The sequence below is a fragment of the Mauremys reevesii genome, linkage group 26 (genome assembly GCF_016161935.1).
Source record: "Mauremys reevesii isolate NIE-2019 linkage group 26, ASM1616193v1, whole genome shotgun sequence".
NCBI lineage: Eukaryota > Metazoa > Chordata > Testudines > Geoemydidae > Mauremys > Mauremys reevesii.
In genome coordinates, this window is record NC_052648.1 from 11,370,349 (window position 1) to 11,395,344 (window position 24,996).

General features: G+C 49.4%; 1 protein-coding gene across 1 annotated transcript in view; it reads left to right on the forward strand.

The window, feature by feature from the left end:
• The first annotated feature begins 10,925 nt into the window (after window positions 1–10,925).
• ATP8B3 (ATPase phospholipid transporting 8B3) overlaps window positions 10,926–24,996 on the forward strand; it is a 46,025-nt gene continuing 31,954 nt past the window's right edge. Inside the window, exons 1-6 of the mRNA XM_039515787.1 lie at window positions 10,926–11,040; window positions 18,224–18,289; window positions 19,068–19,159; window positions 20,316–20,429; window positions 22,777–22,875; window positions 24,835–24,896. Coding sequence (XP_039371721.1) covers window positions 11,019–11,040; window positions 18,224–18,289; window positions 19,068–19,159; window positions 20,316–20,429; window positions 22,777–22,875; window positions 24,835–24,896 — 455 coding nt within the window. The 5' untranslated portion in view covers window positions 10,926–11,018. The remainder of the gene's footprint in view (window positions 11,041–18,223; window positions 18,290–19,067; window positions 19,160–20,315; window positions 20,430–22,776; window positions 22,876–24,834; window positions 24,897–24,996) is intronic.

Sequence of the window (24,996 nt, forward strand, 5' to 3'; positions counted from 1 at the left end):
CCTCTGCTTTTGTAGAGATTCTGGGAGGAGCCCGACACGCCCTACTCTCTGCCTCCCTCTGGCTCGCCGCTGCATTGAAAAGCTCTGGGTGCCAGCGGGTATCTTTTCACTTCTCCTCTTCCACTCAGTTCCAGGTGGCTTCAGGACACGGGAGGCAGAAGGACTGTGATCCAGAACAGGACCCACTGAGACCCAGGAGCTGGTAAGAGCCGTGGCCCTGGTTGCTAGAGAGTTGTTCGGGCTCTGTTGTGATTTGCGTGTCTAGCCGATACCATCCATCAGCAGCATAACAAGGCCTTTGGGGAATGGAGCGGGGAGGTAGGGGCTGGCGTTTTCTGATGATACTATAGCAGTAGCTTGAACAGCACTGGTAAGCGGGAGTGTTTGGGGCAGTCTCTGCAGCAGGCTGGGGGATGTCACACAGGAGGGGACACTTGGAGAGAAGTCAGAATTGAAGTTATGCCCGTGATGCTGTAAGGGAAAGGGAAGGCAGCTACTGACTAGCCAGAGACTGGCATTAGCTGGGCGGTCACATCAGCTTAGCCAGGGAAAGGGCAGAGAAGCCAAGGAACTCTGGTAAAAGGCGGCTGGGGGTGAGGGTCTTACCATCTAATCCAGTGAATGAAGAGGTAACCACGAGCCGTCTATCATCAGACACATTATCTATCTATCTATCTATCTATCTATCTATCTATCTATCTATCTATCTATCTATCTATCTATCCCCATACACCTCCTCTATCTATCTATCTATCTATCTATCTATCTATCTATCTATCTATCTATCTATCCCCATACACCCCCTGTATCTATCTATCTATCTATCTATCTATCTATCTATCTATCTATCTATCTATCTATCCCCATACACCTCCTCTATCTATCTATCTATCTATCTATCTATCTATCCCCATACACACTCGTTATCTATCTATCTATCTATCTATCTATCTATCTATCTATCTATCTATCTATCTATCTATCTATCTATCTATCTATCCCCATACACCTCCTGTAGTATCTATCTATCTATCTATCTATCTATCTATCTCCATACGGCCCATCTATCTATCTATCTATCTATCTATCTATCTATCTATCTATCTATCCCCATACACCCCCCAATATCTATCTATCTATCTATCTATCTATCTATCCCCATACACCCCCTCTATCTATCTATCTATCTATCTATCTATCTATCTATCTATCTATCTATCTATCTATCTCCATACACTCCTTTCTGTCTATCTGTCTAATCATCACCCACTCTCCTCTGTCTGTCCATTCACCATGTTACACATTCCTCTATGTCTGTCCATCCACCTACACCAGCTGTGATGAGGATCCTTGTGGTGGTAGCAGAGCACCTGAATTGACAAGTTTTCCTTCAAAATTTTCACTGACGGGTGGGTGGCTTTTAACAGCCACTGTCCCCACCTGCCCCTCACACAGGGCAGATCAGGACACGTGAGAGGGTAGAGGCTGGCTGAAAGGTCTAACCATCAGCTGTGAACCGCCCAGTCTCCCGGGCTGCTACGGGATCAGATCGCTGTCGGGTTCAGTCCTTTTATCCTCCCACAACGCTGCAGATCAGCCAAGTTCTGTGATTTTTGTCTTTTGGACAAAGCCATAAAACCCCAGGTGCTGTCTGTTCTTTGTGGATGTTAAAGAGCCCCTGGTACTTTTAATAAAAGCAGGTGTTTTGTCCTATTGCTTTGGCCTTCCCCGCCTGCACTGTGATGCCACCTGTCCGCCTACCTTGTGTTCAGGGTGCTTTAAATCCTATACCTGAGGTAGGCATCACAGGACATCGCTTTTGGAGCAGCAGTGCAGCTCCCAGTGAAGGGCGAGGCGTGTGGGGCTAGCAGGGCTGGGTGAATGCCCTGCTCAGCCATGTGGTTAGTGCAATACATAGAGCCGGCGTCTATTCCTAGCTCTGTGACTAGCTTGCCGGGTGACCTTGGGCAAGTCACTTTCTGCCTCAGTTTCCCCACCTGTAAGATGGGGATGATGATGCTGACGGCCTTGGTGAAGCCCTTTGAAATCAGCTGATGAGAAGCGCTAGATGAGAGCTACGTTTTATTCCTATTTGTATTTTCTGGTCCTGTTTGTTATTCTGCTAATGTGCAGGAACTTTGCAAATAAAGGGGCTGAATTGTAATGGGAAGGGAGTCGGGGGGCAGGACGGGGGGCAACAGCAGCTCAGTGGGGAGCACTGTGATTGCATTCATATCCCTGGCAGGAGAATCCCAGGTGTCTCTCTGGTGCTAGTCGTAGCAAAGAGCATCTGCAGTTCCTTCCTCACACAAGGAGGCCTTACTCATACGAGCAGCCACCCTGAAGTCAACGTACCTCCTCCCTTGAGCACCAGATTGGCCCCTAAGAGACCCCAGTCCTGATGCAGGGGGCTTGACGGCTGGATGGGGACAGCTTGCTGCCCTGTGTCCCTGCACTGGTGCTGCTGCCGGGCTTACGGGGGTTCCTCCTGGTTTAAGAGCAAAGCCCAGATGTGTGGTGTTGATGCACCAGCATGTCAGTGTGACGGGTTTTCTCCGAAGCTCGGTCCCTCGGGCTGCGCGAACTCACCCACGCGGCACGCAGGAGGGTTCTGCAAACTCATTCTACCTTCCTCATAGATTCATAGGGTTGGAAGGGACCTCAAGAGATCATCTAGTCCAACCCCCTGCTCAAAGCAGGACCGATCCCCAAATCCCTCAGTGGCCCCCTCAAGGATTGAACTCACACCCCTGGGTTTAGCAGGCCAATGCTCAAACCACTGAGCTCTCCCTCCCCCCTTTTTCCTCGCTAAAGCACTAAGCGCCAGACTGTGACCCTCATGCGGTGGGTTAAATGTGCCCTTCCTTGGCTCCCCGGACCGCAGGCCGTAGCATTTGAAGGAGAGCAACCTGGGGCCCCCTCGCCCCTTTAGCAGCTGGCCGGGGAGGGGTAGAGAATGGGTGGAGCTTCGGCTGCACAGGCTGGGCTGCTGAGCCGAGACATGAGGGTAAACCACACTCTGTCCCGGGGACCGCGGTGTGCGAGGTTCGGAGACGACGCGTAGCTGTTGATAGTGGGGGGAATTGCAAGGTTCTGGTGATAAGCAGCGGGGTTCAGGGCAGGGCTTAGAAATACCTGGTGTTCCTCTGGCTAGGTTTAATAGGCTGCACTGCCCCTTTCTCAGGGCAGGAGGCAAACTTAACCCTAAATATGAGTGTCTGTGTTTGATACACCTTATAACGTCATAGGAGCCGTGCAATGCTTAGGCAGCCAGGGCCGCGTTCACACCCACGGTGAGCAGCTCCGATAACAGACTGAAAAGCTCACAGTCTTACTTCAGCCGTGAGTAGGGAAGGGGTAGGACGGGGGCCGGGCTGACAGCAATGAAATCCCATGGTTACGCCAGACATCGGCAAAGTTTGATTCCAAGTGTCTCAGTGTAAATTCCTTTTTAGTCTATCTAGCCCTCATTACTGTAGTGTTGGCACATGTCACAGTCACCACAACAATCCTATCAGCATTGTGCCCATTTTACAGATTGGAAACTGAGGCACCCGGCCGATGAAGTGATTTTCCCAAAGCCACAGTGATAGTCAATGGCTAAACCAGGAACTGAACCCTAAATTGCCAGCTTGTGACCAAGCTGCCAGGCCACCCCTCCTATCTTTGGGGGCAGGCACCACCTTTGGGCTCAGCCCTGTGCATACGTATATCTTACTCAGGCCCTGACTGGAGCCTCTAGGCCCTATTGTAGGCCAGTAAACAATAGCAGTGAGAATACGACCCGCTGTTATTACTGCCTGGCTTTGTGTGGCCACCACAGAAGAAGGAAGTGAATTGTAAGGCTGGATCTGAATGCTGAAGTGTCTTGGCAGAGCTCAGCTGGCTGGGCATTTTGCGCAGAAGAGGGGGCTGGTAAAGGCACGGGGAGGGTTGTGGGAGCAGGGCACCGAGGCTGGCGTCGCTGCTGGAGCAGGACGTGCTGCGGTAGGAGCCTAGGGGTCACATTTTTCAAAAGCACCTTAGGAGCCTAAGTCCCAGAGTCACTTTTGCAGTCGAAGGAAAGGGAGTGGGGGGGAGTGGGTAGAGAACTAGCCTGCCACTCCGGAGACTTGGGTTTTAGTTTTGGCTCTGTCGCTGGCCTGCTGAGTGACCTGCGGGTGTCACTTCCCTGCTCTGTACCTCAGTTTCCCCAGCTGTAGAACAGTGGTAGTGATGCTTACCTGCTTTGTAAAGTACTTTGAGATCTACTGAGGAAAAGGCCCATATAAGAGCTAGGTATTATTATAGTTCATTTAGACGGTTTGGAAATTTTACCCTAGGTGGCTAATGCAGATAGCTGGGTCCCCTACCTATTCGTCATTCTCCTATGACCACTTTGTGCCAGCTACGATGCTGCAAAGGAGCCACAGAGCAGGTGCAACCCCCTCCTAAGGACTAGCCCCCGGCCTCTGAATAGTGGAGAGGGAGTGCCAGCCTCCCCTCTGTCCCTGCGCAGGTGTGAAGTGAATTCCCTCTCCCACCCCCTTCACGGAGGGACATGATCTGGCTTGGTAGATGAGCCACCAGACTGGGTTCAGGAGATGTGGGTTCTCTGCCATTGACTTCTTGGGGAAGCCTGTATTTTTCCTCCTGCCCTTGGCCTGTCATGTCTGTGTTGTTTGTAAGCTCTTTGTGTACATGCAGCACCTAGCACAACGGGGCCTTGATCTTGCTTGGGGCCTCTGTGCACTGCTCTGAGGATAACGGGCTCTCAAACTTTCTACGACACTCCCGCAACAGGTGTTTGCCTGGTGAGATTTTCGTTCGTTCTGTTTATTTTTGACACATTCCTTTCTTCGAGACCACAGCATCTCTGTCCTCACTGCATGAGCTGTTTGGATTTGCTGCTCATTGATTGATTTTTCCGGCTGACAGGACTAGACGAGAGGATGCATGAATTTTTCTGCCTGGTGCTATGCCAGGTGGTGAGTATTGGCCTGTCCCAGTCTATGACGTCTGTTTCCTTAGCTCTGGTTAGCAACTGGCTTCTTCAGAACCAGTGAGGTGGTAAGTTAGCAAACAGCTTCTCTGGTCAAGTGGGGGAAGCGTAGATCCCAGCCATGTGCATCCGTGCAAACACCGACTCTCCCTGCAAGGGGGGCAGAGGGAACCCTCTGGAACAAGCACCAAGCTTAGCAGTAGAAGGACGTTTGTATCTAACCCAACACTGTCTGCTGTCCTCCGTCTTGTGCAAAGGAATGGAAAATGCTGCTGCCTCAGACTGAGGGCCATGCCCTGCGCATCGGCCGCCCCCAGTGCGACATGCCTCTCTCCGGAAAGAACACGGGCTTGTGCTGCTTTCCCCCCGGGCGAGTGCGCTGGAGCAGATCCGTGTTACTTGTACATGAGATCAGCGGTTCGCAAACTGTGGGGCGGGACCCCAAAGTGGGGCACGACGACCCTGTTTCAATCATAGAAAGTCAGGGCTGGAAGGGACCTCAGGAGGTCATTAGTCCAACCCCCTGCTCAAAGCAGGACCAACCCCAACTGGGTCGCCAGGGCTGGCATTAGACCTGCTGGAGCCGAAGCCCGAGTCCAAGCCCCACCACCTGGGGCCGAAGCCAAAGCCCAAAGGCTTCAGCCCTGGGTGGGGAGGCTCAGATTACAGGACCCCCTGAAGCCCTTGGGCTTGGCCCCCTGTCCGGGGTGGTGGGGCTCTGGCTTTGGCTTTACCTCACCCAGGGCGGCAGGGCTTGGGTGGGCTCAGGCAATGTTTGTTGTCAGAAGAGGGTGACGGTGCAATGAAGTTCGAGAACCCCTGCACTCGATCCTAGAGACTCCAACCGGGTTTGCCGTCCCCGTCACATCGAGGCAGAGGATCCCTGCTCCAGAGAGCTGCTGTCAAACAGACAAAAGTTGGGGGTGGGTGAAGAGAAAGTGATTTTCTCACAACTGTTCAGCAGGTCAGTGGCCGACCTGGGAACAGAACACAGCTCTCCTGGTTTGTAGTCACATGCCCTAACCACTGGGTGACACTGCCTCCCCAGCTCAGACTGTGACAGGTGGACGTTGTGCTGAAAATCCCCACACGTTCATCTTTTTTTTTCCGTCCCCTTCTCAACTGTCCTGAGAACATCCCCTCTAGATGTCTGACCAGGATTTTGGAACAGCCGAAGAAGAGATGGGTGCCCAGAGAATCCATCCTGGATGGATTTTACCCTGAGTTGGGACTTTGGCACTGAGACTATACAGTGAGACAGTGTGGGGCAGTGGCCTCGGAGTCAGATGTCTGTTTCAACTGTAAGCTCTTTGGGGCAGGGTCTGTCTTTTACTATGTATGTACAGCACCTAGCACAATGGGAAAGCATCTCAGTTGGTGCGTCTAGGTGTTACTGTCATGTAAGTAACACGGTGCAGGTCTGAGTGACAAAGCTCAGACTGATGGTGCCTCGCTGCTGAGTCTCAGTGCCGTTGTTTAAAAGGACCTCACACTTTTCCTTGCCTTTATTTCCTTCTTTCCCTGCACGGGTTCTGTTGTAACAAATCCATGAATTGCAGCCATTACTCTGTAGCTCACACACATGCTCGCTCTGTAGGGAGCCCAGACTATCCGTCTAGCCAAGGTATTTCATTGTTCCCCCTTCCTCCATTACCACAGGATCTGAGCATGTCATAATTTGTAATGTTTTATCCCCATTGTACAGACAAGGAACTGGGGTATGGACGGCCAAAGGGGCTGGCTCCAGGCCGTGCAGGAAGTGTGTGGGAGAGCAGGGAACTGAACCTAGGTGGGCAGTTAGTAATGGGCCATTCGTTCTTATGCTGTCTCCAAATAAAAGTCCAGCTCCAGCGTCCAGCTCCATGTTCTGTAGCAGCTTGTGGCAGACCCTTCTGTCGGGTCTGGGGTGTTCGGCAGGGCTGTCGATTAATCACAGTTAACTCACGCAATTAACTCAAAAAAATTAATCGCGATTAATCGCAGTTTTAATTGCACTGTAAAACAATAGAACCCCAATGGAAATTTATTAAATATTTTGGATTTTTTCTACATTTTCATATACATTGTATTCTGTGTTTTAATTGAAATCAGTGTATATTATTTTTTATTACAAATATTTGCACTGTAAAAATGATAAACAAAAGAAATGGTATTTTTCAATTCACCTCATACAAGTACTGTAGTGCAATCTCTTTATCAAAGCGCAACTTATAAATGTAGATTTTTTTTTGTTACATAACTGCACTCAGAAACAAAACAATGTAAAACTTTAGAGCCTTCAAGTCCACTCAGTCCTACTTCTTCTTCAGCCAATCGCTCAGACAAACAAGTTTGTTTACATTTACAGGCGATAATGCTGCCCTCTTCTTATTTACAATGTCACCAGAAAGTGACAACAGGCATTTGCATGGCACTTTTGTAGCCGGCATTGCAAGGTATTTACGTGCCAGATATGCTAAACATTCGTATGCCCCTTCATGCTTCAGCCACCATTCCAGAGACATGCTTCCATGCTGATGACACTAGTTAAAAAAATAATGTGTTAATTAAATTTGTGACTGAACTCCTTGGGGAGAATGGTATGTCCCCTGCTCTGTTTTACCTGCATTGTGCCATATATTTCATGTTATAGCAGTCTCGGATGATGACCCAGCACATGTTATTCATTTTAAGAACACTTTCACCGCGGATTTGACAAAATGGAAAGAAGGTACCAATGTGAGATTTCTAAAGATAGCTACAGCACTTGACCCAAGATGTAAGAATCTGAAATGCCATCCAAAATCTGAGAGGGACGAGGCGTGGAACATGCTTTCAGAAGTCTTAAAAGAGCAACACTCCGATGCGGAAACTACAGAACCCAAACCACCAAAAAAGGACGACTCAGATAAGGAAAATGAACATGTGTTAGAATCATAGAATCTCAGGGTTGGAAGGGACCTCAGGAGGTCATCTAGTCCAACCCCCTGCTCAAAGCAGGACCAAACCCAACTAAATCATCCCAGCCAGGGCTTTGTCAAGCCTGACCTTAAAAACCTCTAAGGAAGGAGATTCCACCACCTCCCTAGGGAACCCATTCCAGTGCTTCACCACCCTACTAGTGAAAACGTTTTTCCTAATATCCAACCTAAACCTCCCCCTCTGCAACTTGAGACCATTACTCCTTGTTCTGTCATCTTCTACCACTGAGAACAGTCTAGATCCACTCCTTTGGATTGTTATGGAGCAGAACCTGTCATCAGCCTGGACACATGTCCCCTGGAATGGTGGTTGAAGCATGAAGGGACATATGAATCTTTAGCACATCTGGCACGTAAATATCTTGCGACATCAGCTAAAACAGTGCCTTGAGAACGCCTATTCTTACTTTCAAGTGACATTTTAAATAAGAAGCGGGCAGCATTATCGTCTGCAAATGTAAACAAACTTGTTTGAGCGATTGGCTGAACAAGAAATAGGACTGAGTGGACTTGCAGGCTCTAAAATTTTACATTGTTTTATTTTTGAACGCAGTTATTTTTTGTACATAATTCTACATTTGTAAGTTCAACTTTCATGATAAAGAGAGTGCACTACAGTACTTGTATTCACTGAATTGAAAAATACTATTTATTTTGTTTTTTTTAAAGTGCAGATACTTGTAATCAAAAATGAAGTGAGCACTGCACACTTTGTATTCTGTGTTGTAATTGAAATCAATATATTTGAAAATGTGGAAAATGTCCAAAAATATTTAAATAAATGGTATTCTATTATTGTTTAACAGTGCGATTAATCACGTGATTAATCGCAATTAATTTTTTTAACTGCTTGACAGCCCTAGTGTTCAGGTTACACTCAGATAGAAGCCATGAAGGGACAGATCATTACACATGCCATTGGGCTAGCATAGACCAGTGCCATGTCTGGCCAGTGGTCAGAACCTGATGTTATGAGAGAAGGCAAAACATCTGGCTCTCATCATGACCGGCATCTAAGTGAACGCCTGGTATTTATTTCAAATACAATTCAAATTGCACATGAGATTTGTCTGCAGATCAGTTTTATGGCATAGGTATCACCACCCCAGGGCGGTTTTTTGATAACAGAGGGGAAACCCTTTGAATGCAGTTCTCCTGTGACCCACAGCAGCTGTCTGTGTCCACCAGCCTCAGCACAGAATCACCTTTAGGGTCAGTCCAGCCTAGCCCAGCCCTGTGGGTCCTTCACCGTGAGCGATGTTACAGATGGCACCTAACGGGGCTTTTTCAGCTCTATCCTCTGTGCTTCAGTGTCAGGTTCACATTACATCACGGGGACAAAATCAGAGTTGATTCTATGGATTTGAAACAAAAATGACAAAGGGGGGCTGGCCATGCTCAGAGAGCAGAGCCCCATCCAAAGGCTAGAGAAATAGACATTGTCCAGCTCTCTGCTTCTCCCTACCCCTGCAAGAAGAGGATGATGGGCCTTCCTGTTAAAACTGATGCAGGCGGGCGAGTGAGCCGTAAGTGGTGCAGCTAGGAAGACGCTATGCAGATTTAAAAGGCAGCTTCCGTTTCTTTGCACAGCCCTGACTTTGGCGTGGTTTCCTTACTTTGTTATAAAGAAAAACTTGATATACAGAAGTATTTTTCGAAGCTCTGCTGTTAGTAGAAGGGTAGGAGGCAAGTCCCTGCTAGAATCCGCAGTTACAAGCAAGGGGCATCAGGGTGGAGGAAAGGTAAAAAAAATCTCTGAACTGTTATTAGTGAGACAGCACCTGCAAGGCACCGTCAACTGTAAGGGACAGTCCCTGTCCTTAAGAATGTACAATCTAAGTAGCCGAGATAGAAGATTATTATCCACACTTTGCAGACACAATAAGGCAAAGTGACTTTGGAGCAGTGCTGGGAATTGAACCTATCTCTCCAGAGTCCCGCCCCGTGCCTTAACCCCTCTATTTCAGCCTGCAGTACTGACACATGGGTGACATGGCTTGAAAAATTTGAGCGGTTGATGAGAAATAACGACTAATCCACAATGTTTTCTGCAGAAAGATTCCCTTCCTGCAGGCACCCAGGGGTTAACGCAGCTCGAACCTGGAAGCTCTCTGTACCCGTCAGGAAGCAGCGGTTCCTCCCCGCCTCCTTCATAGTCTGGGGGGAGGGTTGTGTAACTGACCCCCCCTGGGAGTGCTGGGGCTCACGTCTCCCTCTAGGCATCTGGCCGCAGGCTGGGTGTGCCGTGCGCGCTGAGAGTTCCCACAAACGCTCTGGCTTCCTTTGCTAGAGCGCCGCGGCTTGAAAATAAAAGGTGCATCTACCCCAGGCACGGTTTCAGCAACGATGCACCCAACAGCTCCTAATCCGGCCCCCTAGGGGCAGCCCTGTGCAGGGATATAAGGGTGACAGCACCCTGTGGGTCTCTTCGGGCCTAGTGCCAGGGGTACCCCCTGCAATCCACCCCTCGCCCAGAGGCAATACAACTGTAGCTTGCAGATCCCACTGGCCAGAGCTCAGTTCCTTTGTTCATAGTCCTGTCATGGCACCCGCCTCCTGGTGCCCATGTACACCCCCCCAGCCCCGTAGCTACTGCTGCCTCCCGGCTTCCCACAGGCTGCCGCCCTGCCTGGCTTTTGGCTTTCTGGGCCCAGCGCCGAGGCTGCCCGCTACCCGGCCTCGCCCACGCGGCTGCTCCCATGGCAGCTCGGGTTCTCTCCCCGGCCTGCTCCCCTGGGTCTCAGGGAGTCCTTCCCTTTCCTGGGGATTGTGGGGTCCTGCACCATCTGGGCCATTTCCCTCCAGCTCCTTTGGGCAGGGGCAAGGTACCCAGCAATGAGCCCGCAGGTTCACGACATGGGCTTGGCCGGGGAAACCCTGGGGACTTGCCACATGAGTTTTGCCCTTACTAAAAATGGCTGCAGGCCTCCCCATTGTTCTCAATAGAAGGTGAAGCTCACAGGCTGCCCACCAGCAAGATGGCCACCATCAGCCCCCTGGCAGGGGGCAGTGAGGCTGCCCTGACTGAAGATGGCTGCCACTGCCTACTGTTTGAAGCCAGGCTGCCCTCAAGGAAGATGGCTGCTCCTCCTTCACCATGTGTGTCCCAGGGAGGCGGCAGGGAGGGGTCAGGGGAGGATGGAAAGGGAAATGTGTCTGTGGGGGGAAGTGGGGCAGGGGAAGGTGTCAGGGCAGAGATGTGTGCTGGTAGAGAGGGGAAGTGGGGGCAGTGGGATATGGGGGGCAGTGGAATGGTGGGGTGTACAGGGAGGGAGACGGGGGGCAAATTAATACAGGGAGGCCGGTCAGGGGTCTGAGGAAGCGGGAGGCTGCAGAGGGAAGGGAATGTAGGGGGAAGGGAAGGAGACAGAAGGCTGAGAAATGGGGGCGAGAGAGAGGTAGGGGGAGGGGAGACTTGGAGACTATGAGGGGGCAGGAAGCGAGGTTATGGGGCCAAAGGCATTGAGGAAGAAAGCGAAGGATGAGAGAAGGAGGGGACAGGGAGGGAAGATGTTGGAGACTGGAGCATGTTGGGGGCAGAGACTGAAAGAGATCTGGGAGGGATCTTGATGGGGGAGGGCAGTGGGCTGGCATCACCCCTACTCCAGGGGTTAGGGGAGGGTAAGTGGAAGCCAGAGGAGAGGACTGATTTTTTGTGTGTGCCTTTAAGGCTGGATTTTCACCCTGAAATAATCACATGCAAATTGGGGGTGGGTTGCTCTCACAGCAGTGTCTCACTGTTGCAGGATCGGGGCTTCCTGTGCGCCCCATTATGTTCAGCGTTGTTTTACTTTGTGTTCCTGCCTGTGTCTTGTGCAGTTTCCACTCTGCGACTCCAGCGTGCTGGGCTTTGTGTTTATCCATAGCAAACATGATCCATTTAGCAGCTGGCCCTGCAAGCCCTGGACTCTGAGGCCTTGTGTGCCCTAGAAAAAATAGTGGATGAATCACGCTCTCGCTGCCACCACTGGCGTTAGTTTTAGGGGCAGAATGGGATAAGAACTCAGGCGTTTTCGTTGTTGTTCTGATCGGGTTTCCTGAGGTGGTGGTAAACATGTTTGAGCCCTGTCTGCATTAAGAGCTAAGTACGTGGGCTGCTGCACCACACCCCTTACTGCTATAATATGGGTATTCATTTTTGTAATGTAGATGCACCCTGGGAGTCATGCTGGGGTAAAGACTCTGCTGGCCAAATTCTACTCTCAGTGATCCCTGTACAGCTTCATTGTGGTGTTGCTGACTCTTGTGAGTTTATTGAGAGTCTTGTGATTTTCTGAAAGCCCTGGCTTCTGGAGTCCTGGGAATAAACGAGAATCTTGGTTTTCATTACAAAAAAAAATAGTTTCTACCCCCCCTGGATGCAGAGAAAAACTTGGAAACGTGACCCAAGGGTAACCTAAGGCTAAGAAACCAAAGTCTTACCATTTTTTTATGATAATCTCCTGATTTGGGGTGAGTGATACAGCCATTGATGTCAATGGGTTTGCACAGGTGTAGCTGGTCAGAACTTTCAAAACAATCCTGTTAATGCCGCATAAGTTGGCACCATTGTTTGCCTTGATGGCATTGACAGATGCTGGCTCTGCTGATGATAGCTGCAGGGCCAACGGCAAATGAGCAGGCATTCGTAAGTGGTTCGCTGCACAAAAGCTGGACCCGCCAGTTCACACCAGGTCTTACACCCCTAGAGAGAGGAGTTTGCTCTGTCCCAAAGAGCTGACACTCTGATGAAACGTGGGTCAGCAACTGTGGGGGGAAAGGGTGCAGGCAGTTCTTGATGAGCATAAGGAGGTAGAAAGTGCTGAGGTGGAGTTTAAAGAAGGACTCCAAGGAGGAGAGAGGCGGACACTTGGCGGATGAAGACAGGGAGACTGTGCCAGGCAGAGGGGGCAGCATGACAAGAAGCAGAAACGGGAAAAGAAGTGGAACCAGGAAAGCAAGAGGATTGGGAAGAGCATAAAGGGGAGCTGGAGGACATTCATAGAGGCCAAGGCCAGAGAGGACCATTTAGATGATTTAGTCTGACCTCCTGTGTAACATGGGCCGGGGAACTTCCTAAAATAATCCCTAGAGCAGATTTTCTTTTAGAAAAACGCCCAGTCTTGATTTCAAAATTGTCAGTGATGGAGAATCCTCCATAACTCTTGGTAAGTTGTTCCAGTGGTTAATTACTCTCACTGTTAGTAGCCGTGTTAGTCTGCATCAGCAATAAAAACCAAGGAGTCCTTGTGGCCCCTTAGAAACTAACAAATTTATTTGGGCATAAGCTTTCGTGGGCTAGAACCCACTTCATCAGATGTATGAAGTACAAAATACAGGAGCAGGTATAAATACATGAAAGGATGGGGGATGCTTTGCCAAGTGGGAGGTCAGTCTAACGAGATAAATCAATTAACAGCAGGATTCCAAGGCAGAAAAAATAACTTTTGAAGTGGTAAGAGAGTGGCCCATTACAGACAGTTGACAAGAAGGTGTGAGTAACAGTAGGGAGAAATTAGTATGGGGGAAATTAAGTTTAGGTTTTGTAATGACCCAACCACTCCCAGGCTTTATTCAGGCCTAATCTGATGGTATCTAGTTTGCAAATTAATTCCAGTTTTTCAGCTTCACGTTGGAGTCTGTTTTTGAAGTTTTTTCATTGAAGAATTGCCACTTTGAGGTCTGTTATTGAATGACCAGGCAGGTTGAAGTGTTCTCCTACTGGTTTTTAAATGTTATGATTCCTGATATCAGATTTGTGTTCATTTATTTTTTTGCATAGAGACTGTCTGGTTTGGCCAATGTACATGGCAGAGGAGCATTGCTGGCACACGATGGCATATATCACATTGGTAGATTTGCAGGTGAACGATCCCCGGATGGTGTGGCTGATGTGGTTAGGTCCTGTGATGGTGTCTCTTGAATAGATATGTGGACAGAGTTGGCACTGGGGTTTGTAGCAGGGTTTGGTTTCTGGGTTGGTGGTTTTGTTGTGTGGTGTGTAGTTGTGGTGTGTAGTTGTTCAAAAGACCATGTGATACTGGGTCAAATGCTTTACAGAAGTCTAAGTCTATTACATCAACACTATTACCTTTATCATCCAAATTTGCAATACTGTTCAAAATATCAAGTTAATTTGACATGCTTTATTTTCCATAAACCCATGTTGACTGGCATTAATCATAGTACCCTCTTTTTATTCATTATTAATCAAGTCTTGCCCGCATGCTCGGGGTTCAGCTGACCGCCATATTTGGGGTCGGGAAGGAATTTTCCTCCAGGGTAGATTGGCAGTGGCCCTGGAGGTTTTTCGCCTTCCTCCGAAGCATGGGGCAGGGGTCGCTTGCTTAAGGAGTGGGTGGATCGGCTTATGTGGCCTGCATCTTGCAGGAGGTCAGACTAGATGATCATAATGGTCCCTTCTGATCTTGAATTCTATGATTCTATGAAGTCCCATATTAGCCTCTCCATTATCTGGCCCAGGATCGATGTCAGAGTGACAGGCTAAACATTACCTGGGACATCCCTTTTACCCTTTGTAAATATTGACACAATATTAGCTTTCTTTCAGTGATGTGGAACTTCTTTGGTGTTCTAAGACTTATTGAAAATCAACATTAATGGTCTAGCAAGCTCCTCAGTCAGCTGTTTTAAAAACTGTTGGATGCAAATTATCCAGACCTGCTGATTTTAAAATGTCTGACTTTAATAGCTGCTGCTTAACATCCTCTGGGGTTACGAGTTAAATGGAAAGAGTTTCATTATGTAATATATTTCCCATATTCATTGAATACATCTTTTTCTGCATTATTTTTGATAATTCTACCATTTCCATCTAATAATAGACCAATACTATTGTTAGGATTCTTTTTGTTCCAAATATACTTAATAAGCGCTTTCTTGTTGTCCTTAACTCACTGGCCATAGATGTCTCCTTGTGTCCCTTTTGCTTCCCTTATCAATTTTCTACAATTCCTAGCTTCTGATTTATATTCATTATTATCTGCTTCCTATTTTTTCTACTTTTTTATACATATTTTTGTTCTTTATAGCATCCTTCTCTTTTCCTCTAAATCAGGTTGTTTTTTAAATCAATAAAGCCTTCTTCCTCGATTGTGAGAAGTGAGAGCTGAGTCTCAAGAGGAGCTGGATTATGCAAGGGTCCCTGGCTTGTAATTTTTATTTGTAATTACCTGGGTGATTAATGATATTTATGGAGGGCTGAGAGTTTTCTTGGAACCAAACTTGCTGTGTATTTTTTTCTGTGGAAATATTTCATGGATCCTTTGAGCTTTGTTCTTTCTCCCCTGCCCCCACTTTTTTTTTGGTTTTCGACTCAGGTTTCTTTTTCCCAGCAGCAAGATTTGTGTTGCGCCCGTCTTAGGTGACAGTTAATCCCGATGCATATACATACACACGCACAAACACCCAGCTTTCATTTCAAGTATGTGCCTCAAATCCTGCCAGCTGCAGGTGCTTAATTCGCTGTGCTGTTTGTTTGGGGGATTTTTTTGGCAGCCGCTGGGAACATCGGTATTTCTGAGCTGCTGAGCAATCCAAGCAGAAATAACAACACAAAAGTTATTCACTGATACAATGGGGCTCAGAAATGCCACGTGCATCAGGAAGATGCTGTATATTAGAACTTTCTGTGAGCACAAGAGGCCCCTTCTGAAGTTATGCCCAAAGCAGGAACCGCATGGCCTGCCTTATGAATTCCAGCTGAAGTCAGTGAAATGTAGGCTCAGATCCTCTCTGGGGTTAGTTTATTTGTGGAGAAACCCATTTTTAAAAAAAGACGTGCTGTCTCTGTCGGTGAGATTTTTGCCCTAGTCAGTGTCAGGAGTGGGAGGGGCTGGGGCAGGAGCAATTCTCCCCCTCCTCAGGGGCTCCCCGCTGGGGAACGTAGGCTCTGCCACTGCCCCAGCCTTAGCAGGGCAGCATGCCTCCTGCCGCACCCTCAGCTGACGCAGAGAGGAGGAGGAGCCACGGGGCATCTCCTGCTTGTGTGGGTCACTAGGACGACCACTGGGACTCGGGTGCAGAAGCTCAGATCTGACAGCTGTAGAGATGAGGCAGGGGAATTCTTTATTAAGGCTGCTGGACACAGACAAGCCTTGTGGTTCTCTCTGGCTTTGTAGCGCCTAACCTGTGCTGTCCTGCGTCTCTGCACAGGGATCCCCTACCTTGGGGTGTTAATTCACACCTTTGGGATTTGGGGGAAAGGCTGTGTGTGGATGCTCATTCTGGAGCAAAAGTGTCCTATTTTGGTAACAAAAGATATGAACTAAACCAGATTCACTTAGTTTGGTGCTGTACGTACAGCAGCCCTTGGTCCGGATTGAGCAGCCACGCACGAACTGGAGCTGCACTACAGAGAGCTGATGGCTCCCAAAGCTCCAGGCAGGCGAGTTTGGGTTTGGGGTTGTCAGATGTTGCCCTTCCTCGGGGGTGTTGTGAGTGTCTCCCTAAAGTGGTTTGTGCTCATGTGTTCAGGGGCAAACTTAGCATCAAACTAAATTGCACTGGGCTGTAATCAGAGTGACGGGAAGAGGAAAAAGGGAGCGCGTGAGAGAAGGAGACACTGCAGGGAAAGAAGAGAGAAAAAGGAAAAAAGGGAGGCGATCAAAGGGAAGGGATCAAAATAATGGCAGGGCAGACCTCCGTGTGGGATTATTAACTAATGAGATAATTAACGCTTCACGCCTCTCTGGTTCCTTTCATCTAAAGATCACAAAAGCATTTCACAAACAGCCCACAAACATACCTGTGCGGAAGGTCTTCGGATTACTGGGCATAAAGCCAATCTTGTAATTGACAGAGGTGTTTGCTCTTTGGGCATGAGACGCATGGTTGGGATCGCAGGAGGGGACAGAGTTTCTCCTACACGATGATGGCCCCAAACGATTTCTTGCAACCTCTTGAGCAGGGAAATAGCTAGGAGTTGTTCTGAGCAGCTGGGGCTGGACTAAGGTGGGGCTCGAAGATAATCCATGCTGCTGCTGCTGTGTCAACTGTTAGTGCTGGCTTCGTCTTAAATACAGGTTTGGTCACCTCATCCCAGAGAAAACCACCTCAACGTTGGGCCAGATTCTGGAGCTCTTCTTTAGACATTGGCCACTCTGATTTGAGTGGGAGTGCTGTCCCTGCAAAGTCTGAATAGCCGTTAATGAATCCATGAGCTGCAAAGCTATGATTAACCACTGGAACGAACTCCCAAGGGAAGTGATGGACTCTGCATCTCCCAATGTCTTCAGATCCAGACTGGCTGCCTTTCTGGAAGAGATGTTTGATCAAATCCAAATTATTGGGCTCAATGCAGGGGTAACTGGGTGGAATTTTAGGGTATCCCAAGGACGTCACTTGGAGCAGTGAAGGTCAGCTTCTTCCAGAATAATCTGCATGTGCACTTGAGGAGTCATTGCTAGAGCCCTGGGACCTTTGCTCTAAACATACAGGCCTTTACTACTTAAGCTAACCTAGACTTCCTGTAATTGATGCTACTAGCAGGACCCATTTGATTCCTACAGGCCAGCTAGGTCACTCATTTACTCCTGCACAAGGTCAGTACATTGCTTCAGGACCTAAAGAGTGCCGCATGCAGATATTTGATCCAGAGGAGAGATCATGAACTCTGGAGAAGTTCGGAAGTAGGTTTCGAGCCAGTTCTGAATGCCGCATCTAGGTGGCAAGGCAGTGAACATGACTCGAGGCCAGAGTGAGAGAAATTAAAGCTGAGGAACTAGATTTAGTCCTTCCACAAGTGGTTTCAACTCATCTGGACTGACATTAACTTAAGCCAGCAGAGCGTTTGGCACTGTGACTGTTTTGTGCAAAAAGGAGATTAATAGGAAATGTGATGGAAGAATGTAGCGTAACAAATGGGATTGCTGGCCCTCATTGCAATGAAAAGATACCGCCTTTAAAACAGATGGAAAGAAAATACTTTTTTTATGCAGCACATAATCAGCCTGCTGTGGAATATAAACTGAGACAAGGAGTTAATTAAGGAGAATTGGATGTCAGGATGGATAACGTGTATTTACACCTGCTGGGGTAATAAAATCTAGCCAATATGAGGCTTCAGGGCAGAAGCTCATCACCGTCTTGGGTCAGGAGGAAATTACTCCACTGTGGCATGGTATTGCATTCTGGGATATCAGCCCCAGAGAGCTTAAAGAACCAGGGCAGCACGGTTACAGTGTATTGCCATCCCACGAAAGGAAAAGAGCTGTAGAACTATAAAACCTTGCAACGATTATTGTTCATTATCGTAAAGATGTTTGGTTCCTTTGCTTTCTAGATTCTGGCAGCATGACCCACCAGGAGTCACTCGAGAGTTACCTGAATGGGAGTAAGAAGCAGTTAGGTCAGTGCAAGATGGCACGGCTGGGTTGTTTGGTATTGGGAGAGCGGATGGGGAATGGCGTGTAGGGAGCCATAGTAAGTGGGGAGTTAAGAACCTTGACTAAGAATGTCCCAGCTTTAGACCCTGGCACTAAAAAGAGAGATCATAGGATCTATTTAAATGATTTTGGCTGGGGGACTGTTCATTCACCAAGGGTTTGGTTGTGCCGTTAAATCACCATCTTTGCCCCGGGATTGTTCCTGAGGGAAAACGACTGAGACGGGCCCTTCCTGACCCCTTGGACTGCCCAGCCCATGCCAGCTCTGCTTGGCTTGATTTTCCCCAGTGGACTCCAGCCCCAATGTAAGTGCTGGTTTCCCTCAGTCCTCAGGCACCAGAAATCCAAGAGCCGAGCTTGCAACAGGCTCCGGAGCAGGCGTGAGTGGCAAGGGAAGGCTTCCGGTGCTCTCTGTCCCCTGGCAGGCTCTACACCGGGCTGGGCACAATCTAGTGCTTAGTGAGGAGCAAAGAAAAAAACCGGGGCTGGAGCTGGGTCTCGCTGGAATGGACTCTCGCTCTGCTCCAGTTGCCCCAAAGGCCACTTCTAATCAGGCCTGTGGGATCCCAATCCCAGTGGGTCCCAAGGTCCTCCTCCAATCATGCCAGCAGCAAGCAGTACCCGAAGCTCCTTGCGGGCCTTATGGTGCTGTCATCTGTCCTGGTTCTGCCTCATTTCCCCACGGGCCAGAGACTGTTGCCCAGAGATGGCTAATGGCTCAGCGTTTGGCTGCTTTTCCAGATTTCACCTGGGAGGTGAAGGCCAATGACCGAGCCTATCACAAGCAGTTCAAGAAGAGAGCTGCCTTCTGCCTGACGAGGAAAAAATATGAGGTGAGTCACCTTGCTTCAAGCCTGTGCTTATTTTATGGCCACTAGTGTCTCTGCTGATTTCCCAGCTGGCAGTGCAAGCCCCTTGGCCGTGGGCAGGGCTCGAGCAGACAGATCTCCAGAGCGGCTGACTGGAGGCGCCTTTTCTGCGAGTGCCTTGTACTATTGCTGCAGTGTTCGCCAGTCACGGTCCAGAGCAGCGTGTCGGGCCATTGAGATTTCTCCTAGAAGGGAGTCGTGGCTTTGTGTGCTTGAGGGAGCCGCGTGGTCTGTAGTGGCTGGTCCGTAGAGAGCGTAAGGGACCGGATAATGCTCCCTGCTAACGGAAGGCTCCCTTAGCTTGAGTGGTAGAAGCCACTGGAGAGGGTTTGGAGCAGGGTTCTCGTCCTGCTTCTTCAGAGGCGTGTGAGTTTTGCAGTGACTGGGTAGGATGTGTTACCGTGGGACCTGGTGGCAGAGGTCAAATGGAAAAGCCTGCATGCGAGAGAGGGGATAAGAAAGGGTAGGATGGGGTGTGTAACCCACAGACTGTGTTCCATGTTCCCCGCTCTGCCCGATCCACTGAGGATACGAGTCTGCTGCCTGCCTTTAGCTCTGGAGACCCCTGGCTCAAACCCGGGTGTCAGCCACACTGCCAGCTGGCTGGACCCACCCGGAGTAAGCCTGGGAGATGAGCTGATAGGCCCAGATGCTCAAAGGTATTTAGGCCCCTGACTTCCATTGATTTCAAAGGGAGTTAGGCACCTAAATACATGTGAGGAACTGGGCCACGAAGAGTAAGGGCCTGATTCTCAGTTGCCCTGCACCTTGGGCAGTCATTCACTGGGCACAAAGCGGGGCTTGGATGCTTCCACTCTGACCTGTTAGTGCTTTGTATTGGCGTAAAAAATGACCCAGGGTTGCTGAGCCTGAGGCGGAGGAGTGGGTGTGGGGGGAAGGAACTCTGCTTCCACCGTATTCCCCCTCCCTCGGTGTAGATCCCTGGCACTTTCTAGGCCCAGCAGCCACGCTGCAGAGTGAATCTGGAGTTTAACCTAGGAAGAAGGGGATGCCTGTGCCCCATGAGATCCCAGTGGCTGGCAGGAAGCCCTGCTCGGCCCAGCTCTTGCTGTGTCCTGAGAAAGCCCAGCCATGTCAGTCTTTAAAATGCTCCTTCCAGGATAACGCCATCAAGACAGCCAAATACAATGCCCTGACCTTCTTGCCGCTCAACCTCTATGAGCAGTTCCATCGTCTGGCCAACCTCTACTTCCTCTTCGTCATCCTCTTACAGGTGAGATCTCGCTGGAGGTCGGGGGGAGACTGCTGGGCCTGCCAAGCCAGTGCCCTGAGATGGGCACAGAGGGGAGAGAGACACTGTCTAAAGATGGAGCTGTGTCTAGTGCTTGGAGCGCGGGACTGTGAGTTAGGACTTCTGAGTTCTAACCCCAACTCTGCTACAGAATCGCTGTGTGATCTGGGGCGAGTCCCTTCACCTCTCTCGGCCTCCGTTCGGGCTGGAGCAGTCTCCCTCTCTCTCAGTTTTATGGGGATTTTGGATGATCCATTGGATAATTTAAGGAGACCGTGTTTCTCTAGCAGCTTTCATGCAAGGATCACAAAATACCCTCCAGTCCTCACACTGCCCCCATGAAGGATATTAGCTGCAGAGACTGTGATGGAGCGACTCACCCAAGGTCACACAGCAAGCTGCTGGGCACAGAACCCAGGAGTCCTGGCTTCCAGTCCTTTAATCACTAAGGATGGGATTGTCAAATGTTCCTATGCGAGTTAGGAGCCAACTCCCTTGAAAGTCGTTAGATCAAAGCTGCTTCTCTTTGGCCTTGTCTGCACGCAGAGCTGTACCAGATTTTAAACTGATTTAGCTAAACTGGCGCAAAAGGCCATGCAGATGCTCTTAGGGATTGGCCACATGGGAACCAAGATAACCATATGGGTTTTAATTCATCCCCTTAGTTATTTCAGTGTCAGGCTGCGTGGGGGCTCTCTCGTTTCGCCCCAGGAGTATTCCATTTTGAAATAACTGGCTGAATTGACATAAAGCTAGGAGAATATACCGTTATTGAGGTTGTTTAGGCAAGCTCTTATTTTGGTTTAACCCAGCTTTGGTTTAACGTATCGACGGGGGGATATTGACCAGAATAGCTTATTCTGTAGCGGCTGTTCTGCAATAGCTGTTCTAGCTATTGTGGACTATTTTGTTCTGCAATAACTGTTCTGGTCCATTTCCCCATGTCACCCTGTCTGGAGTGGCCCACAAGCGTGAGGGCCGACCTTCGAGCAGACTGTCAAAAAGCAGGGCTGGCACCCCAGACGGGTCAGATGTTCTGTAATTAGATTTCACCAACCCCGTACCAAATGTGAACTCCCAAAGTACTACAATATTCTTATAACGGAGTCGCAGACAGGCCCCGTAGACGCTTCAGTCTGTCTTGCCACCCAGGCAAGCTGGACGATGTGATAAATGGTCACTGACACCAACAATTACAAACTAATCCAGTCACACCCGGTCCCAAGAGACCAACACTCAGCTAGGGCGATTTGCATCCCAGATCTCACACCAAAGACAATCCTATAGTAAACTGACTAAAGGTTTATTAGCTAAGGAAAAGAAATGAGAGATTAAAGCAGGTAAAATATATGTGTACAGGTGAGTCACACACTATAATTGCAAAAGCGAGCAGAGGCGCAGTGTTCTTCCAGTTTCCCTAAACTCTTTCAGGGCAACCCAGAATAACTCGGGGGATCTCTGCCTCCTTATTCAGTTTTCTGCCCTGTTAGAATCCACACAGCCAGGAGATGAAGAATTTTTCCTTGGGTCCATATTTATAGCTTCTCGCAGAAACCAGGCGGTCAGGACAGTCCCCACGTGGGTTCTTTCTTCATGGCAGGAAAAGAGGAATGTACTTAGAGACTTTGATCGGACACATAATGACCACTCGCTTTCAGTGTGCAGGAATTAACACTCTCCTGTTAAAGTTCTTCATTTGCATTACATAAGGCTCCTCTCTGTTTGATGAGCTATTTAATTACTGGGGTATATGCAATGCAGATGCTTGCTCTCACATTGTAACAGGGGACAGATAAGGGAAAACAATGCCTGCGACATCTCACCAGTTCTTCATGGAGTTTAAACACTAAACACATTTTTATACATTTCACATTTACTTTGAACTTTACTAACATGCAAATGAACTGGCCTGGCTTGCAGGTGTGAGTTTGTCAGTTCTCAGCTGATGCCTAGGCCTTGGCCAGAGCTGGCAGTCGCCACTTACCAGCGTCACACTCCGCGGAGACAAGTCCTTAGTTTGGTTTAGCTTGAGTTGATTAGGAAGATCTTTAAGCTAAACTGAAATAAGCTGCTCGTAAACCAAAATAAGAGCCTCTGTGCTGGTGTTTAAAAAGAGATTGAAGTTAAACTGGAGGAATTTCTGCCTGGGGACAGAGCTGTTGGTTTGATTACCAGAAAATTCAGATGCTCCCGTAGAAAGAAGTTACCCCAACTCTTCCAACCCGCAAGAAATGGTCAGTGCTTCAGGGTGGGGGGTCAAGGCTGTGTCTGGTCCCCCACCTTCCCCTAGTAATGTGATGCTCCTCTGCTCTCTCGCCTCCCATTTCAGACCATTCCTGAAATCTCCACCCTGCCTTGGTTCACCCTGCTGCTACCCCTGAGCTGCCTCCTCCTCCTCAGAGGCCTACGGGACCTGATTGATGACATTGTGAGTACCCCGTCAGTTCACAGGGCTGGAAAGCCACGAAGGGGCCCGGTGCATGGTGTGGCTTCCCAGAGAGCCCGGGACTGAGCTGAAAAGCAGCCTGGCACTCTCTGTATCTTTAGGCCTCAGCACCCGGCATGTATCCACAATGCCTTCATGGAGGCAAGGGGCTGTGGATATCTACCATCCTCCCTTTGGAGCGGGGATGAGTAACTGGCCCCTTCCCCTGGTCTGGCCTCTCCATGACTGACCCACTCCCCTCCCCGCTCTTTGGGGTCCCAGCCAATGGACATGCTTCCTCTTAGATCCACAGACATATTGACCGCCCCTCTACTCCCCACGTTCAGACCCACTGGGCATGCCTTGTGTCGCGCCCGTGTGTGCCGACATCAGGCCAGGCACCCCTATAGTTAGATTTTACCCACCCAGAACCAAGTGTGAACTCCTGGATCACTATCACAGTCTGCGCATGGAGTCACGGGCAGTTCCTTTAGACCAGTGCGTCTCAACCTATTTATCATTGTGGGCCGCATATCTGACGCACAATGTATTCCTTGGGCCGCAGGTGGAGAACCACAGCACGGCCCCCCAAACCCTGCCCCCTACAGACCCCTATGCCCAGCGCCAAGCCCCTGCCCAGAGACCCCTCCACAGGGTGGGGCCAGGAGCGGACCCCGCTGCGTGGCAAGGCAGCACAGGCTCAGCGGCCCAGATCCCGCCCTGCAGGGCAGGGCAGCCCCGGAAGCCCGGACCCTGCCACACGGGGCAGGGAAGGGCAGGGCAGCCTGACAGCCTCAACCCTGCCATGCCGTGCTGGGCTACAGGCAGCCAGGGCTGCGGACGCTGCCGGGTTGGGCGGCCAGGCAGCCTGGCCACCACCACACGGGCCCTGCAGCTTTTAGCACATAGCTGGGCTGCAGCTCTGTGCTAATTTGGCCACGCGTGGGCTGCGGGTTGAGAACCACTGCCTTAGACTCTCCAGCCTATCAGGGAAACTGGACTTGGGGATATATGGTCACTTACACCAAAAATCACACAATATTCAGGTTGCTTCCAGTCCCAAGGGAGACCAGTCACTTACCCCAGATCAACTGGTTCCCTAGATCTCACACCAAAGACAACCCCTGTAGCCAATCCTGGAATAAACTATCTAAAGGTTTATTAACTAGGCAAGATAAATAAGAGAGTTGTTTCCAGGCTAAAGCAAGCAGACAGACACACAACTGAGTTGCAATAAATCCTAAGAATTGCAGTGATCTGTCACTTCAAAATGTCTTTCAGGGTGGACCCAAGGGTAACCCCTGGGGATCTCTGGCTTCAGTTTGGTGTCTCTGGCCCTGTCAGAATTCAAACAGCAAAGAGATGGAAAGTTTTCATGTGTTTTTGTTTTATTCCTCCCAGTCCGTAGGATGAGTTTCCTTGGACATTGCCTTTCCAAGGGGCGATAGAGCCATTCACCAGTCCTTTGTATTGCAATGTTCCTTGATGGATCATCTGATTTTGATAGTTCTTCTGGCCACCAGGGTAGGGGTGGAGGTAAACACTCTTCCCCTCCGGGTTCACAAGTTTAGAGCAACATTTTCAAAGTTCTAAAGCAAAACTTACATATTTCCTTGTAGCCTGGAATACAGGCATTGCAAATCAGATTCATGCAGGCAGCAACTTACAAACAGGCAGTAGAGTTGTAACACTAGTAAATCCAGTCTCATAGGATGAACACCTATTTTAAGCAACATTACCACATAAGCGAACTGGCCGTGCCTATGAATGAGTCAGTTCTTAGCTAATGCCTGCAGCCCAGGAAAGAGCCTGCCAGTATCACACCTGGAAAGGGCAGATCTCCTCGCCCGGAGACTGGAACTCCCGGACAGAGCCTGGTGCTAACAGGGATGTTCTCTTGCAGCCCTGGTGAATGGGGAAGCCGGACATGGCCTGTCTTTGTCTTTTCTCCTATTTTTGCAGGCCCGACACCGGAGCGACTGGATGATCAACAACAGGCCCTGCGAAATCTTGGTTGGGAAAAGGTTAGGGGCCTTGAGAAATGTCCAGCTGCGAGCTACAGGAGAAAACTCACTCTTTTCAGTCATGTTCTCCTCCACCATGTGTTTGAAGAAGCGGGGGGAA